Here is a 19810-nt window from a genome sequence, read left to right on the forward strand (position 1 = left end):
CATCACCCACGTTAATGTCAATCCATAGATTTGTGCTCCAGATGGTAATCTGTCCCGTGTTGTAGAGAGAGGAAGGAGAACTGATTTAACAGGCCGATATGGAACTCTGATCTGCAAAAGCAAGGATTTCAATCATATCCAAGCTTATCAATTGAAATTGTCTCTGACTATCGTAGGTCTGCCTCTATACATGGAAAAACATTGAAAATGTTGATACTTAAATCACAATATACTCTACTTTTGTTAAGCATGCTGAAGGAACAAGTTTCTCAGTTGATAACAGGGCCTTCACATCAATCTTTGTCGCAGCTTCAGTACCAGAGAGAAAAACATCTTCCTTATTTGCACTGATTCCATGGAATTCAACCTAAAAATCAGTAATTTAAGATATCATATTAGCTGTCAAAGTGTTATTCACCATTGAATCAAGCAGCAATAGAATTCAATAGCTCAAACTGTAGAACAACTGTCGTCAATCCACTATGAAGTATTTAAATGGGAAAACGGACAAAGGTTTTGGGCCATTATATCTCAAGAAGAAAAATAACGATGGAAAAAATATAAAACCTGTCATGTATGTGCCACAAAATCTTACTTAAAGTAGATGTTCAACACAAATATGAATCTAAGGCCAGATTTTCACCTAATCCAAACAGATGGAATAATGTGGACTAGAAAACACAATGGTGCATTACAGAGGGCTATCTGAATAGAATGAAGAATGTGCACACTTTAATTTAAGAATTCAATAAAACCATTCAAAGCATAGTCAATCATCTGGAAACTGCGTAGATAAATACAACAGAAGGAAGATAAATTTTAAGTCACATTCTTTTGCATCAAAGAACCTCTGGGTGTGGAGTCTGGACACATTCCCTCTATAATATGACACCTAATTCAAGAATGAAGATAACATTCATTACCCAAGATGTTCTCAGTTTTCACCCACTATTCTTTTTACTCCTCTTGAAAGCATTTAAATGTCTATATCAGTTATACTTGAGCATTATAGTCTTAAAATGCTCTGTTCCACCAACCACAACTGCAGAATCTTTTTTTCCACAGAAACGAGATACAAATCAACAGTCTATAAACCTACGTTGCACTGAAACGGATACGGACACAGGGTTTGAAACGGATACGATAAATTTTCAAAAAATCTGGATACGACACAGAAGGAAACGACACACACACACATGTAAATTTAAAAAATAAAAATTTCCTATTACAATTCATCTTTTAGAATCTAGATTAGATGTAAAGACTAAAAAATTAAAAATACATAATCAATTATCATCTATGATCTATCATGATTCATCATCATGAATTCAACATAAATATTGTCATCATAATTAATGATTATTATAACATTCATGATTCAACATATCATCAAGGTTTTATTTCAAATTTCAATCATCAAGTTATCAACATGACAAGTTACACCATCATTACCAAAATTAATAATGCATACTACATAGTGTTGGAATTTCTAAGTGTAACTGTTAGAAATCCTTCATGTACTTTCTGATTTATTTCTGCTTACTTGTTCTATTTAATTAACAAGTTATTTACCATGTAAATACTGAAAATAAAAACAAGTACATGCTCAACACATTACAGATCATCAACTAAAGGAAAAACAAGAACACAAGTGACACCGTTATTTTTGGACTAATGTCCCCGGAAAAATCCAATGCGGGAAAACCGGTGTAGCTATCTGAGGGTTTTATTATTAAGCAGCTTCAGAATACAATCTGGGTGCCAAACTGGCTCACCCAACAGAGAATAATCTCGGCAGTAGTACCTCTCAGTCTGAGACAGATATTCCAGCTAAAACCCCGGATGAACAATCCCACAGCTCAAAGTGCCAGTCTGTGCCACGAAATCTCCAGTGTCTGCCTCTAGGGACTGCGTCAACCTCTCTGGCCCAGCATCACCCTGGCTTGCCCTGCGTCAATCCTTAGAGCCTCTGCATCACCCACGCTAGCTCTCTAAGGCACTGCGCAACTCCTGGCTACCTCTGCGTGAGCCCTCGCTGGCACAGTTTTATATTAATTCATATTAATATTTTATTTACCCTATGTTTAGACTTAAGGACTCCATTAAAAATATTAATTATTTTAATATCTCCCAAACTATTTAGAATTTTCCCAAACCATTTCTGGGTATTGGAGATCTCATGTGCTTTAGCCTCTCCACCACTTTTCGTGGCTAGACCGCATCCAATGCTACCCCAAATCAACATTCCCTCTTAGCGAGGACTGTGCTCTAGTAATACTCTTCACTGAGCATCACCCTGATCATCCGGCATCGGTCCTGGTGCTGATGCTAGGCCTGCTGCCCAACATCCTTTGTATTGTTGCATCATGTACTACTACCCATGGCCATGCCACTGCCACTACTGCATCCCTACGGCAGCCACTCTCATCACTCTGCAACGTGCTACCCATAGCACTGCCACTCCTTACTGCTGCACTGCAACTCAATTACTGAGAAGTAAGAAATTGATCTCCCAACTCTGACATCTCGTTAGGCTAGACACACCCACGATGTTGAAACTCCTTCTGTCGCTGACAAGTTCTCCCTCTCTCACCTCTACGCTACTGCAACAACTCCATGCACCTCATGCTGCTGCCTCACGTTGTCCTAGGACTCCTGCATTGTACCTCCCTCTGTCGCTCCATCCGCATCTGTCTCTACAGACATCCGCCAGTACTGCTGCTACTCTTCGAGGCTCCTATAACAAGGTATAATCCAAGAGGCTGGGTACCTCGACAATCCTGCCCCTCATTGCATGTAGTTCGTCTAACTACAGCTCGATGTCTTCCCACCTCTTCTCTCCAGGTGCATGAGCACTCATGGCACAGTCATCATCTATCTCTACTTCCTTCTCCGCCCTTGCTGGCACAACCTTGGTCTCGGAAGCCTCTCCCTTGCTCTTCTTCCTCGAACACTAGCTCACATAGTGACCCAGTTCCCCACAGTGGAAGCATTTCACCTTAGAGAGGTCCTTCTTTCATTTCCCCTGCTTTCCCTCAGATGCTAGGGTAGCATCCTCCTCTTCCTCCTTCTTGATTCTGACCCCCTTGTCGCTGCTTCCCGCCTTGGTCAACCTTTTGATCTCTTCTTGGCGAAGAGTCACCCACAATTCCTCCCAATCTGGGTATGCTCTAGACAAACACCTCCTAGCCTTTTGAGACTGCATTCAGGGCTGTCCTCACCATCAATTCTTGATCCAGCGTGGCCCCTATAGAAGTCAGTTGATCCCGGATCTCCTTCAATCAACCGAGGAAGGTGTTGATCTGTTCTCCCTTCTACACCTAGTATGAGCATAGCTAATTTTCTAGTAGCATCTTCCTCTGCATGAAAGTATGCTAATACAATTTTGTCAGGGCCTCCCACATCGCATTTGTCGTTTCCTTTTCAGCAATATGTGGTACTACATGGTCCTTGACCCCATCAAGGATGATGCTCTTGGCCCTCGCCATTGCCTCCTCATACTTGTCGTTCTCGACCGGGTCAACTGGGATCACTATCGTCTTCAAGGTGAAGTGCTTGAGACGATTCTTGTCTAGAACAAACAAGATTTTGGCCTTCCAGACTACAAAGTTTGAGGCTCCGTCCAGTCTGTTCTGGCCTCTTATACCCCGTTCACTGCCATTTCGCTACTCCTCTACTTCCCTTCTGGAAGTTCTTGGTGTGACTCCCTCTGAGCCTCAATTTCCCTCCTGGAAACCCCTTTGCCAATGTCAAGATGCCCCCACTCCGATCGTTAGTGCAACTGCACCACTGATCCAGATTTGTTGGCTTGAAATCCTTGACAGCAACTCCCTCCTCCTTGGTCTTGCCCTGTTAGGTATTGTTCTGACCACATTAGCCCACCAACTTCACTCTGCAACTTACCCACAGCCTCTTATGCCTCAGCAAACTGAACATTAGAGCTTCTAGGCTCTACGCAACCCCGGCACCAGCAAAATCTGCACCTCCTGGCCATGGGCGTCAATCCTTCCTGACAGAGAAAGATGACCAGGAACTGCGTAGGTCAGTTCTGCTCCCTTCTGCCATTGCATTGATCCTCCTCCCAGCTCAATCTTGATGATGTAGGCACTGCGTCACCCCTTCCTTGTTGCTTCTCTGCTAGGAACAGCTTCTGTCACTCGAGATAGTTGTTTCTGCTACTGTTGCTCTGCTCAGCTAATGCCCTCAGCTCTCCCGTGATCTGCAACCAGGCTCCGATACCATGTTGGAATTTCTATGTCTAACTGTTAGAAATCCTTCATGTACTTTCTGATTTATTTATGCCTACTTCTTTTGTTTAATTAACAAGTTATTTACCATGTAAATACTAAAAATAAATACAAGTACATGCTCAACACATTACAGATCATCAACTAAAAGAAAAACAAGAACACAAGTGACACCATTATTTTTGGGCTAATGTCCCCGGAAAAACCCAATGAGGGAAAGCCAGTGCAGCTATCTGAAGATTTTATTATTAAGCAGTTTTAGAGTACAATCTGGGTGTGAAACTGGCTCACCCAACAGAGAATGATCTCGGTAGTAGTACCTCTCAGTCAGAGACAGATATTCCGGCTAAAACCCCGGATGAACAATCCCACAACTCTCAACTCCAATCTGTGCCACGAAATCTACACCGTCTGCCTCTGGGGACTGCGGCACCCTCTCTGGCCCAGCGTCAACCCAGCGTCACCCCAACTCGCCCTACGTCAGCCTCTGGAGGCAGTGCGTCACCCTCTTGAGCCTCTGCATCACCCACATTGGCTCTCTCTAGCACTGCACAACTCCTAGCTGCCTCTGCGTGGACCCTGGCTGCCTCTGCGTGGCCTCTAGCTGGCTCTGCGTCCCTCTCTTCTGGCTTCTGTGTTGATGCTCCCGGTACTATCTATGCCTCTCTGCTTTTGTATCCACTTCCCCTCAGCTGCAACTCTGATCACTCCTTCGATTTCCTCAACAAGCCCTGCCCCAGAAAATCGAATTCTTGATCAACTTGGTGTGTTCTCCAAGTGACCCTCAAACCTCCTCTTATACTTTTCTCGTTCACAAATCAATATCGTCTCCTTGATGAAGTCAACGTCATAGCCCTTGCCTTGAATTTGCAACACGGAAAGTAAGTTCATCCCCAATTCTGGTGTACATGCTACATTTGTAGCACGAAACTGTTCTCCTTATTCTGTTTGAAAAACTATCGTACCCTTCCCTACTGGAGTACACTTTGCCTTGTTCCCCATGGTGATCTGAAAGTTCATCTTCTTTGCTCGATATTCTGAGACACATTCCCTGATTCCCGTCATATGCCACGAGCCTCCGCTGTCTATATACCACACTTCTGATGATGCAGAACTAGTCATACAAGCCACTTCTTCTTCTAGCCTGGAAGCCAACATAGAGAAATCGAAGTCTCTTTCTCATATGCAATCTTCTGAAAATCTGTGTGAGTCCCCTGACTTGGATGCCTCTGCATCGTGGTCTCGACCCATACTGATTTTCTCTTCTTGTCTCTGATTACTTGCTCTGATACCATGTGAAAATTCTATCACTGCAACATCTGATTTACTTTTCCTACTTATTCTTCAATAAGTTATTTATGAAATTCCTTCAATAAACATTAAAATAAATTCTGCTACAGATATCACACCGTAATACAAAAACAAACACATGTACAAGAATCAACACATTGACACAGATATTTTGGACAATAGTCCCCGGAAAAACCCAATGTGGGAAAACCGGTGCAGCAAGGGAGGATTTTATTATTCAGCAATTCTTCAGTACAACAGGGTGCCAAACTGGCTTACCCACAGAGAGAAAAATTCTCCAACACTTCTCCTAGTCCCAGCGTTAGCTTGGCTGACCTCTGCGTGGCTCCCAGACACTTTGTGTCAGCCCTGGGCCTCTCTGCATCACCCACACAGGCCCTCTAGTGACTGCGCAATCTCCTGCTACCTCTGCGTTTGCCTGAAATGCCTTGCATCTGCCTCTCCTACCTTAGCGTTGGTCTCTAGTGGTTGATCCCTTCTCTCTTTTCCGTACTTCCTGCCTCCTGACTGCTCATCTGACGACTAATTCAAATTTCTCAGCTAAACCCGCTCCAGAAATTGAACTGACTAGTCTCTCTCAGTGTGTCCTCCAAGTGACCCTCAAGACTCCTCTTATACTTTTCTCGTTGATACATCAACGGCCGAGATTAAGTCCCTAATCAACAGCTAAGATTAACTCTGGCTTGATCCATGACTTTTGGACCCTTCTACCATAGTTTTATATTACTTCACATTAATATTTTATTTTCCCTAAAGTTTAGACTTAGGGACTCCATTAAAAATATTAATTATTTTAATATCTCTCAAACTGTTTAGAATCTGCCCAAACCATTTCTGGGTATTGGAGATCTCATGTGCTTTAGCCTCTCCACCAATTTTCATGGCTAGAGCACATCTGATGCTACCCCAAATCAACACATAGTACAAAGTACAAAATGAACTATCACTGGGAGTCTACTATCATTATTCATTAAAACACCATCATAAATTACATTTACATATCATCAAATATGTCTTCATTCATGCCACTAAAAAGTTCCACATCGTCTCCAGAAGTGGGACTGGGAACATTGATGTCATGCCTACTTGAAGATCCACCTATCGGTGACTCTGCATCAAACAAAGTCATATGAGACATGGCATTCAATGTCATATCCAAGTCAGGCAACTCTAGTTCCACGTCCCATAATTTAGTGGGCCAAAATTTGTATTCATCTCTCTTGTGTGACAGAAGGCGAAGGTTTGAATGAACATACACTAGTTCCTCAGCCTTCTTAGAGCCGAATCTATTTCGCTTCATAGAATGGATGAAGCCGTATATACTCCAATTCCTTTCTGCCGAAGAGGAACTAGCATCCTGTGACGAAATCATGATGGCCAATTTTTGGATATGTGGAAATGCCCCACCATGGAAGTTCCACCACTCAATTGGACCTAATCTAGTCTTGTCCCGCATACAATCAATATCACAACCCCAACCCTCTGATCCCACAAAATGAGAAAATTGTGCATGAATCCGAAGCCCAATTTTGGGATCTACAAAAAGCTTTCTAAAAGCATTTTTAAATCCTTTTGTGACTTCTGGGTCTTTGTTTGGTGCGGTTCTTTCTGGATCACTTAGCAACTCTGCAACATAATATTTTGGATTCACTGCATAGGCCAAATGGTGCAATGGGGTGATCATCTTGTTCCACTTTTTGGTCAATATATCTTTTACTTCTCTGTAAAAGAATTCATCTGGGTCATTCTCTTTGGCATTTATAACCAAACTTATCTTCATCATGGAATCAATGCCCTCATACATCTCTCCCAAATTAGGCATATATGTGTCAAACATATGGAGCAAATCCACAATTGGTTTAGTAAATGCCAAGAGGTACTCCACCCTATCCCACCATTCATCATCAACAACCAACCGTTTCAGTTCTTGTGCTCTATCAGATTGGGATTGCCTCCATTGATTCCAAAGAGAATTGCATACCATTGATTGTTCACCTCCATAAGCCTTGTTAAGACTATGATGTGAGAAGCAAATCGAGTCTCGACAACCTGCAAGTGCCAAATTGCCAATGTTTCAAATTTCAACAAATTAAAAATCACAATTTGATTGAATAACTATTATGATTCAGGAATCATGACATTTGAGAATCCAATTTAGATATTTGAATTTAGAGTAAGAAATTAGAATTTATGAAATAAACTTTAAAGTATAAGTACCTTAAGGAGCTCCAACTTAGAAAATTCCCTGTAGATGCGTTGGGACATGTGGCGGTTTGTGATAAAGGCTTGAATTTCTTTTGCCTCTTCAAAAATAACTCGAATCCACTCACTTTGCTTCCCCATCTTGCTCAACATGAGGTTTAATGAAAGTACAGCACAAGGGCTCCAAAAGATGTGTTGATATCTGCCTTCAATAATTAGGCCTGCTACTCTACACACAGTTGTATTGCCAGTTATTCCCTGGACAACGTTTTCAGGCCCCAGCAATTCGATTACTTCAATCGAGATGTCAACAATGAATTGAGAATCTTTCATCTGCCCCTCACAATCCATTGCCTTCAAAAAAAATGCCCCCTGTGGGCTCTAAGCAATCACATTGATCAAAGGCCTATTTCTTTGATCTTTCCATCCATAAGAAATGATGGACACCCCTGAAATGTACCATAAATTATGAATGGGGCTTAATTTAGCCTCCAAATCTAACTTTTCAGCATTCAACATTGTGATGCGTACCTTCTCATATCTAGGGCTCTTGAACCCTCTTGGGGCTTCATTCATTACTTTTATCATCATTGCCCAGTAAGGAGATCGCACAAGGGTAAAGGGAAGACCATTTGCATAAATGCATTGGCCTATAGCTGCATTTGCTATCTCTCGAGCCTCATTATTAAAACTCTTTTCAAGCGGTCCCAAATTAGACCGCTTTGAACAAACAATTCTATGAGAATGAAGTGGAGGTTTTGATGAAGATGCTCCCAACGTTGTTGGGTGTTTTAAATGGGAGGCAGGATTTGCCTCATTTTCTTTAGCATCTACCTTGCCTTGTTCTTTCTGATATTTTGCAAATTTTGTCTTGCTTAAACCATTTCCATCTGTCCCATTCTCTTTAGGTGGGCCACTGCATATTCGAACCCCATTGTCTTTTAACCCAAGCAAATGTGCTTTAACCCGTGTGTATGATCCCTTGTACTCCCTTTTACACTCACTACAAACCCATGTCAATGATCCCCCTCCTTGGATCTTCCCAACAATAGTTACATATTTCCAAAGTGGTGACCTTGTATCAACTTTAGCGGCAGATTCAATTTCATGTTCCACTCTCTGCCTCATGAATGGCTCAACTTGAATTTTCCATGAATGATGATGATGATGTAAATGAAACTACAAAATAAATTCCCAAGATCAAGAAGACTTAGAACAACATTCCCAAGATTCTGAAGATCAAGACCATGGTCAACAACACGGTCAAAGTGATTTTGAAAATGGAAATAAATACACTCATGATCATGTTGAAGTGTTTAAAATTTTAAAAGTTAAAACAACAAGAGGAAGCCCTTGAAATTTTATCCTCATGGAAAATTAATGGACAGTTGCCTTTCAGTGGGAAATTGACTAATAGTAATAAGTAGAAGTTCTTATCAATGTATGATTAAAAATTGTTGTCTCTTATGCATGTTCTAGAAAATTTCAAACAATATTTGTTGGGAAGCACTTCATTATTTGGACAAACCACCATTGTTTAAACTTTAAAGTATTTCATATCACAAAATGACTTGAAAATTGAGTGAGTAAGAAGCCAAATGGACGAGCTAATTACAACTCTTTTGACTTTGAAAAGCATTACAAGAAGAGGTAAACAATGTGGCTGCAGACTCCTTATCCCACCCGCCAGAACTAAAGCAATATCTATTGTAGATTCTTGAATCTTAATCCTTGTGGTCACTGGTCAAGCATCATGTACAATACTACAAAATTGTTTCCAGATTTCTATATGCCTAGAATCTAGATCTTATTTCTTGGAGAAACACTTACTATTAGTTCACAGTGGACACTATTTAATAATAGATGATGCCTCCATTTTTGAAGAAAAGTGACATGTATGATACAGTATACTATGATGTGGTATGTTAGCCTATTAGGATTGAAATTGAAACCAAATTTGCTCCCAGCATATCACATTACGATGACTATTTAGTATTTTTGCCCAGTTATTAGCCTGCTAGATATCCTCTTTCTTGCATAACTAATTTGCAAAATTGAAACATGTACGAGGCTTAGAACCATGGTGGAAAGAAAAGATATCCTCTTTCAATTGTTGACTGCATATGGAATTTAGAAGGTTGTAATGTCAAGGGTTTGCCAAGGTTTCTCTTGATCCAGTGTACAATGAACACTCCGATAATGGCTCTTTGAAGTAGGGAACTGACCATCCTTTTGATGCCAAAACATATTTCTCATAAGAAGGAAAGATAAAAAGATATTTGTACTTACTCTGTTGCCTAGAATTCTTGTTCAAATAGAAATGATGGATTTCTTTGACTACTACTGAAGGCTAATATTCTATGAAGGCTAGTGGAAACTAAAAGGAAAGCTAGCACAAAAACAGCTTTGTGAACAATTTTATTTCCTTTAAATGCTAATAAGAAATCATAGTAGGGAATGAAAACAAATTACCAGAGAAAATGAAAAAAAGACTGTTCAATTTCAAAAACTGACAGTACATAATGTGGCAAGTCCATGACACAAACTAGAAAAAAAAAATGCAATTGATATACCCTTATTCAACTGTCAAAACTACCACACAACATTCCTAATACGCAGTGCACACATTCAATCCATATTGGAGGTCGTGAAGTTAATAACTTAACATCATTCATTAATTGTTATGGTTTGGCCAACAGATAACCATTAACTAGTCGGCGGCAATCTGTTGTCTGGACTCTGGCAACAGGCTGCAGCGAGTTGCAACTGTCATTGCAGTGATTAGTTCCGAGTCTTAACTATCGGACCTCAGCGGAACAGTGGGTGTAGTCGGTACTGGGCACTCGGCAACAAAGCTCTTCGGCGGCAGAAATCAGTGTAGTCTCGGGCTCAGGTGGCAGCAATCGGTGCAATCTCGAGCTCAAACGACAGCAATGACAGGAGGGAAAGTTTAACAGCGTAAAAACATAAAGGTTATATGTTATATAAATTAAAAAAAAACTCATTTAGCCTAAACTTTACCCTGTTCCCGATAGATGGAGATCCAAACCGTTTCCAAAAATCGAATACGTATTGGAAAATTTCCGAATTTGTTTCCAAATTTGAAAAACCACTCTGAAACGTGTAATTTTTTTCCTAAACGTTTCGGGAATTCTGAAACCGGACTGAAACGTATTTATGTCGTTTCAAGGTCATTTCTTACCTGTTCCAGGATCCGAAATGTTGAACGGCCGATCTGGGAGGTTGGGACAGCATTTCTGGGAACTTATAGCTATAAACCACTGACAGGTCACATAAAAAAGTGAATTGAATATGGAATAAGTGCTATTAAGAAGTCCTCTCCATGATTGCATACTTTTAAGGACTATAGGTGAGTAGCGAGTCTACTAAGTCAAAACTGCATCCAGAACATGCATTAAAAGGCAAACTATCACAATGTCATTAGAAATATATGGATTAAAAGGACTCATGATTCATCTCTTTAATTGTAGCACATTTATTGATTCCAAATGGATTCAGCTACAAAAATGGCAATCAACTAGCTCTCTCGAGGAGAATTTAATAATATTACATGCCTTGAAGCTACCTCTACCATGCCAAGTAACAAAACTTATCCTAGAGCAAATGGTTTTCTGTCAGACAGAAAATACCAAATAAGTTACTGATGTTCAAAACAAGTGGCTTCCAAAATTGACTTGATCTACCAAGCATTCAGATGCCTCCAAAGACAACTTATTTTGAAGCATGGGTTCTCAATGACCTTGTGAAGGCTAGTGATAACTCATTTCATTGTGACTGTGATCAAAGTCGTTACCCATCCAGAAACATGGGTAACCCTAGGAGAAAATTTACTCCAACATTGCAACTTGACATCTAGCCGACCTACCAAGATCCACAAATAGCCAGCCTCAAATGCCTCCCATCCATCATCTGGTCAATATATTCATTAATCTAGCATACTCCAATAAAGATGGGTTATCTATTATGAGGTTCTTTAACCATTTTTGCATTCAAGCGCATTCCTTAAAATTCTAAGGCACTCTAGTATGCATCACAGGTTGAAATTGGATTACTGACCGCTATCGCCTGCATACTTGTTCCCCTACTTTGCGAAAATTTTATTACAATTACTGGTTATTAATATTCTACCTTTACAGATTATTTGTCTTCATTATGATTATATTTCTGCCAGTATTTTTCCTTACATTTACTCTGCAATGTTTTAATTGTGAAAGTTGCAATAGAATATATTTTGAGTAAGAACATTGTGAATAACTTATTTATGAGATAATAAGTAGAAGTAAGAATATTAATCACTGCAGTAGGATTTCTATTTAGAAATTTTCACAATCAGTAGATATATACTCAAGCTTCACAACCCCTCGATGAACCCAATCTCTGATAAAATGGTATCCGATCTCTACATGTTTTGATCGATCGTGAAATACTGGATTCTCAGAGAGTTTAATACAACTTTGATTGTCACAGTAAATCGAAGTTGGTCTCAGCATCTGACCAAATAGTCCATGAAGCATCTTGCGAAGCCATAATGCCTTGCATCCTGCCTGACTAGCTGCCATGTAATCTACCTCTGTGTTGCTCAACACCACTAACTTTTGTTTCCTACTGAACCATGACACAACTATCGAGCCCATTGAGAAAAAACATCCAGAAGTGCTCTTCTGGTCACTAACACTGCCAGCCCAATCTGAATCTTTACAACCAATCAATCTGACCCCATCACATCTGACATAGTCCAACCCATAATCCATTGTACCCTACAAGTATCTCAACTCATGTTTTGCGGCCACCCAGTGTACTCTCCTAGGCTCCATAATATACTGACTCAATGTATTGACTGCAAAACAAATATCCAGTCTAGTGTTGACTAGATACATCAATGAACCAATCAGCTAACGATAGGATCCACCAAACTCGGAATCAACATCATGTAGCTACTTCCAGTTGGTGATCATAGAAATAGCCATAGGTTTGCAACCATCCATATGGAACCTCTTCAAGATATCTCCAACATACCTGCCCTAGACCACAAAAATGTGCCCATCCTCTTGCCAAACCTCCATCCCCAAGCAGTAATGCATCAACCCCATATCAATCATTTCAAACTCTGAAGAAATATCTCTCTTGCAATGTTGCCTGAGATTGTCCTCCCATATAATAAACAAATCATCCACATACAGTACCAGAATGAGTGGATCATCACCTACCAAAATAAAGTATAGGTTTAGATCTGCATCACTCTTCTGGAAACCCAGTTGTTGCAAGTAGGAATCTATCCTCACATACCATGCCCTCGGTGCCTGCCTCAGTCCATACAACGCACATAAGAATCACTCCCATGCAACTCAAACTCCTCAGGCTGCTCAATGTACACCTGCTCTTGTATAACACCATTGAGAAAACTGATCTTCACATACATCTGGTGAATCTGCCATCCCATCTTAGTTGCTATAGATATAACTACTCTAATGTAAGTATAACGAGCAACCGGTGCAAAGCTCTCCTCATAGTCAACTCCCTCTACCTGTGAGAACCCCCATGCCACAAACCGAGCTTTGAACTTCTCAACACTGCCATCTGCGGCATGCTTAATTTTGTAGAGCCACCTGGAAATCACAACTGACTTCCCATTAGGACGTGGCAATACCTCCCAGACATCATTCTTCATGATAGAAAAATATTCCTCCATCATGACATCCCTCCAAATATGTTGTCTAGTAGCCTCCTCAAAGCATGTTGGATCTATCTCTACAATGTTTGCCACGAAGCCAGCCAACCTCTCTCGCGGTCTGCTCCCCCTCACTGACCACTTAGGTCTCCCCACTACCTCCTGAACCTCCTTCTAGGTCTCCCAAAGCCATCTTGGCTGCCTCTTCCCTGCAGTAATCTCATGTGGAGGTATGGGAAAATCCTCATCTGGTGCCTCTCCTCCTACCGAGGAAGGCTCTATACTAACCAAAGGAGATCCTGAAATCTGAGATACCGTCCCTGATGAACCTGCATCAGGTGATTTGGTACCAGGAAAAGCTATGCTCTGTGAACCTGTCACCCCTGAAGAAGGTGAACCTCCTGATCCTCATGCACCACCTGATGCTCTTGAAACTTGTGGTGTGCCCCCCTATTGACGAGCTCGCTGCTCTACCTTATCAATCTTCTAAGACCTCCTTAAAGCCCTCTCCTCAAATCTCACATCCCGCCTCAAGATAATCTTCCTCCGCGCAAGAAGGTATATGCGGTAGGCTCTGTTGGTCTCATTGTAACCCATTAGTATACCTCTCTTTGTTGTGGGTTCCAGCGTCTTCCTCTTCTCCTTAGGGACATGTGAATATGCAAGGCACCCAAAATTCCTTATGTGCCCAACTTTTGGCTTCTTGTCAGTATATATCTCCTCAAGAGTCTTGTTCCCCAAGACTCTGTGTGGGCTTCAGTTCTGCAAATAAACAGCAGTGTTAAACACCTCGACCCACAAGAAGAAAAGTAAACTCTAATCATGTAGCATCGCTCTAGTTGCACCCACATTGGTCCTGTTCTATCTCTCTTCCACCCCATTCTGCTAAGGGTTATAAGGCACAATGAGCTCCCTCTTTATGCCAACACTCCCACAAAAGTCTCGCATCTCTACTAAAGTGTACTCTCCCCCATTGTCTGATCTCAACACCCTAATCTTCCTCCCTATCTGGTTCTCCACAAGAGCCTTGTACTATTGGAATCTTCGGAAGACCTCATCCTTGGTCTTCAGAAAGTAAATCCAGGTCCTCCTGGAGTGGTCATCAACGTTTGTCACATAGTACTCATATCCACTCAATGAGACATGGGACATGGGACCACATACATCAAAATGAATCAAATCAAGGACACTTGTAGCTCTACTGTTACTGCTCTGGAAAGGTGTCTTCGTGTACTTTCCCAAAGTACACCCCCTGCACACATCATGATGATCAATGATGAAGTCTAGAAACCCGGTAACCATGTCCCTCAACATCCTGAAAGCTCCATGGTGCAAGTGGGTCATCCTCCTGTGTCGCAGCTCACATATACCACTACTACTGGTATGAGCCACCATAGCTCGAAGAGGCTGAAACATGAGTCTGTATAGTCTCCCACTGTGAGCTCCAATCACACGAGCAAACTCGATACTAGATCCTCTTGGATATAATAGCACTTGTCCCTTTTGGAATAGTACCTCATATTCCCTGTCCTCCAAGTTGGAAATTGATATCAAACTCTTCTTCAACCCTGGAACACAAAGAACATTTGTCACCTTCAGAGGGGGTAATGACTCCCTCTAAAATGATACTGTCACCATACCTGTCGCCCTGACATTGGAGTTGTCGCCAAGCACAAGCTCCAAGTCAATGTCATCCTCCAAAAGGCTCGTGATGTGCTCTCTAGCTCTTTTCATATGGCAAGATGCACCATTGTCTATGAACCATTCACGTAAAGATGTGACATAAGTGGCTAAACTCACCACTAAATCACACTCTCTCGCGGTCTGCTCCCCCTCACTGACCACTTAGGTCTCCCCACTACCTCCTGAACCTCCTTCTAGGTCTCCCGAAGCCATCTTGGCTGCCTCTTCCCTGCAGTAATCTCATGTGGAGGTATGGGAAAATCCTCATCTGGTGCCTTTCCTCCTACCGAGGAAGGCTCTATACTAACCAAAGGAGATCCTGAAATCTGAGATACCGTCCCTGATGAACCTGCATCAGGTGATTTGGTACCAGGAAAAGCTATGCTCTGTGAACCTGTCACCACTGAAGAAGGTGAACCTCCTGATCCTCATGCACCACCTGATGCTCTTGAAACTTGTGGTGTGCCCCCCTATTGAGGAGCTCGCTGCTCTACCTGATCAATCTTCTAAGACCTTCTCAAAGCCCTCTCCTCCTCAAATCTCACATCCCGCCTCAAGATAATCTTCCTCCGCGCAAGAAGGTATATGCGGTAGGCTCTGTTGGTCTCGTTGTAACCCATTAGTATACCTCTCTTTGTTGTGGGTTCCAGCGTCTTCCTCTTCTCCTTAGGGACATGTGAATATGCAAGGCACCCAAAATTCCTTATGTGCCCAACTTTTGGCTTCTTGTCAGTATATATCTCCTCAAGAGTCTTGTTCCCCAAGACTCTATGTGGGCTTCAGTTCTGCAAATAAACAGCAGTGTTAAACACCTCGACCCACAAGAAGAAAGGTAAACTCTAATCATGTAGCATCGCTCTAGTTGCACCCACATTGGTCCTGTTCTTCCTCTCTTCCACCCCATTCTGCTAAGGGTTATAAGGCACAATGAGCTCCCTCTTTATGCCAACACTCCCACAAAAGTCTCGCATCTCTACTAAAGTGTACTCTCCCCCATTGTCTGATCTCAACACCCTAATCTTCCTCCCTATCTGGTTCTCCACAAGAGCCTTGTACTATTGGAATCGTCGGAAGACCTCATCCTTGGTCTTCAGAAAGTAAATCCAGGTCCTCCTAGAGTGGTCATCAACGTTTGTCACATAGTACTCATATCCACTCAATGAGACATGGGACATGGGACCACATACATCAAAATGAATCAAATCAAGGACACTTGTAGCTCTACTGTTACTGCTCTGGAAAGGTGTCTTCGTGTACTTTCCCAAAGCACACCCCCTGCACACATCATGATGATCAATGATGAAGTCTAGAAACCCGGTAACCATGTCCCTCAACATCCTGAAAGCTCCATGGTGCAAGTGGGCCATCCTCCTGTGTCGCAGCTCACATATACCACTACTACTGGTATGAGCCACCATAGCTCGAAGAGGCTGAAACATGAGTTTGTATAGTCTCCCACTGTGAGCTCCAATCACACAAGCAAACTCGATACTAGATCCTCTTGGATATAAAAGCACTTGTCCCTTTTGGAACAGTACCTCATACCCCTGTCCTCCAAGTTGGAAATTGATATCAAACTCTTCTTCAACCCTGGAACACAAAGAACATTTGTCACCTTCAGAGGGGGTAATGACTCCCTCTAAAATGATACTGTCACTATACCTGTCGCCCTGACATTGGAGTTGTCGCCAAGCACAAGCTCCAAGTCAATGTCATCCTCCAAAAGGCTCGTGATGTGCTCTCTAGCTCTTTTCATATGGCAAGATGCACCATTGTCTATGAACCATTCACGTAAAGATGTGACATAAGTGGCTAAACTCACCACTAAATCACACTCTCAGTCAAACATAGCTGCAAACTCATCCACATCTGTTATAGCTGCAAATCCTTATTTCTTCTTACCCTTCTTGTTGGGACAGTGTACGACATAGTGACCTATCTTCCCACAAGCAAAACATTTCACTTTGCTCATGTCGTTCTCCTTAGCCTTCTGCTTCCCCTTATCCTACTTTGCTCCACCAGAAGACCCCTTCTTGATCTTATTTGTCCTCTTGCCCTTTGCCGGAAGAGCAACATTCTCCTCTTCACCTCCCCCACCACTCTTGCTGCCACTACACATGCTTCGCCTCATCTCCTCCTAAAGGAAATCATCCCACATCCTCCTCCATCCAGGAAAATTCTCTCTAGCCGCCAAGATCTGGATAAAACTATACCACTTCTCGGTGAACCCCTCTAAAGCAATGCAAGTCAACTATTCCTTTGGAATAGTCTCTCCAATAGAAATCAACTCATCTTTCACCTGTGAGACTCTAGTGAGGAAAGATGTCACATTGTCAGTCCTGGTCATCTTGGTGTTGTGTAATTTTTGTCTCAACACCATCTTCATGTTCTCATTAGAACTCTAGTGCAAAGACACTAAGGACTCGCACATCTGATATGCATATGTCATTCCTAAAACACAAGGGAACAAATGATCCGTGATGGCATCTAGAAGGATCCTCTTTGCCTTGCATGGGCCAAAATTTTCAGCCCCCGCCATTCTGTCCTCTACTCTCAACCGAGTAGCCATGACCCCACAACCAACCAAATGAAGCAAAACTGGAAGTGAGAAACAGTCTCCCTATGAACTATTGAAATCTTTGGGTTTCTAGCAAAGTTTCAAAGGTATGGTTCACTGTTTGAAAACTTTGGTAGCTTGTTGCCCTCTTTATTAGCTGACTGAAAATGTAGATCTAAGCCTCCACTTGGCTCAACTAAGCTCTGATACCATGTAGAAAATTAATGATCTGCAACCCAACCCCAGTTTCCGATTTTGCAAGTGTTTATTTGACCCAACACACATGTTCTGTCATGATGATATAATTTTCAGTATGCATTCATTGTAAACATTTAATTGTGCTTCTACTATTTTTGACATTTCCTAACAGTTGTAATTAAATTAAAATTTATATAAGCATTCAAGCATGAGAGACACTTATTTTTGGTCAAGGTGACCCCAGAAAAACCCCACAACCTTTTGGGGAAGACCAGTGTTCAAAGGAGGGATTTATTCCTTGAGGAATTAGTCTAAGCACATAAAAATAACCACGGTACTTATCTCCCTTTAGCTGAAGCTTTAAATGCAATTTCTGGAAATTTGTTCCCACTGAAATAATTTCCAGATTTACAAAATTTCATGCCCAAAAATTTCTGCACTTATCCACAGTTCAGCTCCTCGATTTCTGTGCTCAGAAAACAGCCTCGAAATTTGCGCTGCAACAGCCTCGATTTTTGTGCCCAATGTTGAGAATTCAATAGGGCAATGAATATGTTAATTCTCTTAACTTGATAATTGTTTGTGTTATCTTTTACTTATTAGCTTTGTTCATTATTATTCCAATGTGCAATACATCAAACAGCTAACAAAACAGTGCAAACAGTGACACAGCATATGGGATGCAAGCTAGTGCCAAAACCCCTCCTCTTGAGGGAAAACCCGTAAATCTCTTCTTATCTTTCCGATCTTTCAATTGACGAATACCATGACATAGACTCAAACAAATACCCTCACAGATCAAGTCTACCACGCCATCCTGCTACAATATTTTCGATCTCCTAGCAGATCAGAAATTATTCTCCGCAGCAACTGCTACAACCGTTGCTGCTTCTCTAGGGCACTTTGATCTCCCTCTAATAGCCTTCCTCTTGACTTTGATTACCTTGACTTGAGTCCTAGTGCTAGTAAGATGCCCTAAGAGACATAGCATAGAAACCCTAACTTCGATCTTCCAAGAAGAATAGATAAGACCCAAACACTTCAACTTCTTTGATTTCCTCTTCTTCGCACTTCCTTCTTCGACTTCTCCTTCTTCTACTTCTTCGCATAAGAGATGAGAGAGTGAATGATCCAAATGGAGAATGAGTTCCTCTTATATATAGGCTTCCTCGAGGGTGGACATGGTACTTCATATAGGTGGTACTTCGTGGTATAATTTCTTTGCAATTTTATATTTACAAGAATAAATTTCATACTTACGACAACCGAACCTAGTTACACATTTTTCAACACTCCCTCTTAACTAGGAATGTATTCATAAGAGGTACATAGTCATTCTCAATCTAAGGAGATCTCGTAAGAAGAGTTGGATTGGTAACCCATCTGTCTAGCATCATATTCACCAGCATTGTCACATAGCAAGGCCTTGACTAACAACTCTATCTCTCCACAAGATCAGAGCACAATGTTGGCAAGGCCAATGATGTATAGACACCATCATCATTGTCTCCCAAGGTACATACTCTACCCAGGTGTTCACATAGTATGACCTCCCATTGGACTATTCTTATCATGGGTAGCTAATCCTCAAAGAATATCGGTCCATAACTACTCTTATCTTGAATGCCCTACCACATTCTCAAAGAGTATTGACTGCCAGATGGCTACCCAATCCTCCATTCTTTCTTCTCAAGTGAAGAAAAGAACGTAGTGTCTAACTCTCCCTCTCAATTAGGGACAATACATCAGCCAACCCAAGCTTGTCTCTCAAGTATACAAGCTTCTTGTTTGGAAGTGACTTTGCTAATATGTTAGCTACCTACTCATCAGTGGAGATATACTGTAGCTGCAACACACCATTTTGTACTAGCTCTCAAATATAGTGATACAAGTTGTTGATGTGCTTTGTCTTCCCATGAAACA

At 41.6% G+C, this 19810-nt stretch overlaps 1 protein-coding gene across 2 annotated transcripts in view; it reads right to left on the reverse strand.

The window, feature by feature from the left end:
• The window catches only part of TPP2 (tripeptidyl peptidase ii), a 531975-nt gene that overhangs the window by 204995 nt on the left and 307170 nt on the right, over nucleotides 1-19810 (reverse strand). For both annotated transcript variants that reach the window (XM_089443702.1, XM_089443703.1), the window contains 2 exons: nucleotides 239-367; nucleotides 11-111 (listed from right to left, as the gene is read on the reverse strand). In XM_089443702.1, coding sequence (XP_089299828.1) covers nucleotides 11-111; nucleotides 239-367 — 230 coding nt within the window. The remainder of the gene's footprint in view (nucleotides 1-10; nucleotides 112-238; nucleotides 368-19810) is intronic.

Source organism: Pinus tabuliformis, chromosome 9 (assembly GCF_031772625.1).
Source record: "Pinus tabuliformis cultivar Carrire ecotype Pingquan chromosome 9, CPIR1, whole genome shotgun sequence".
NCBI classification, from domain to species: Eukaryota; Viridiplantae; Streptophyta; class Pinopsida; order Pinales; family Pinaceae; genus Pinus; species Pinus tabuliformis.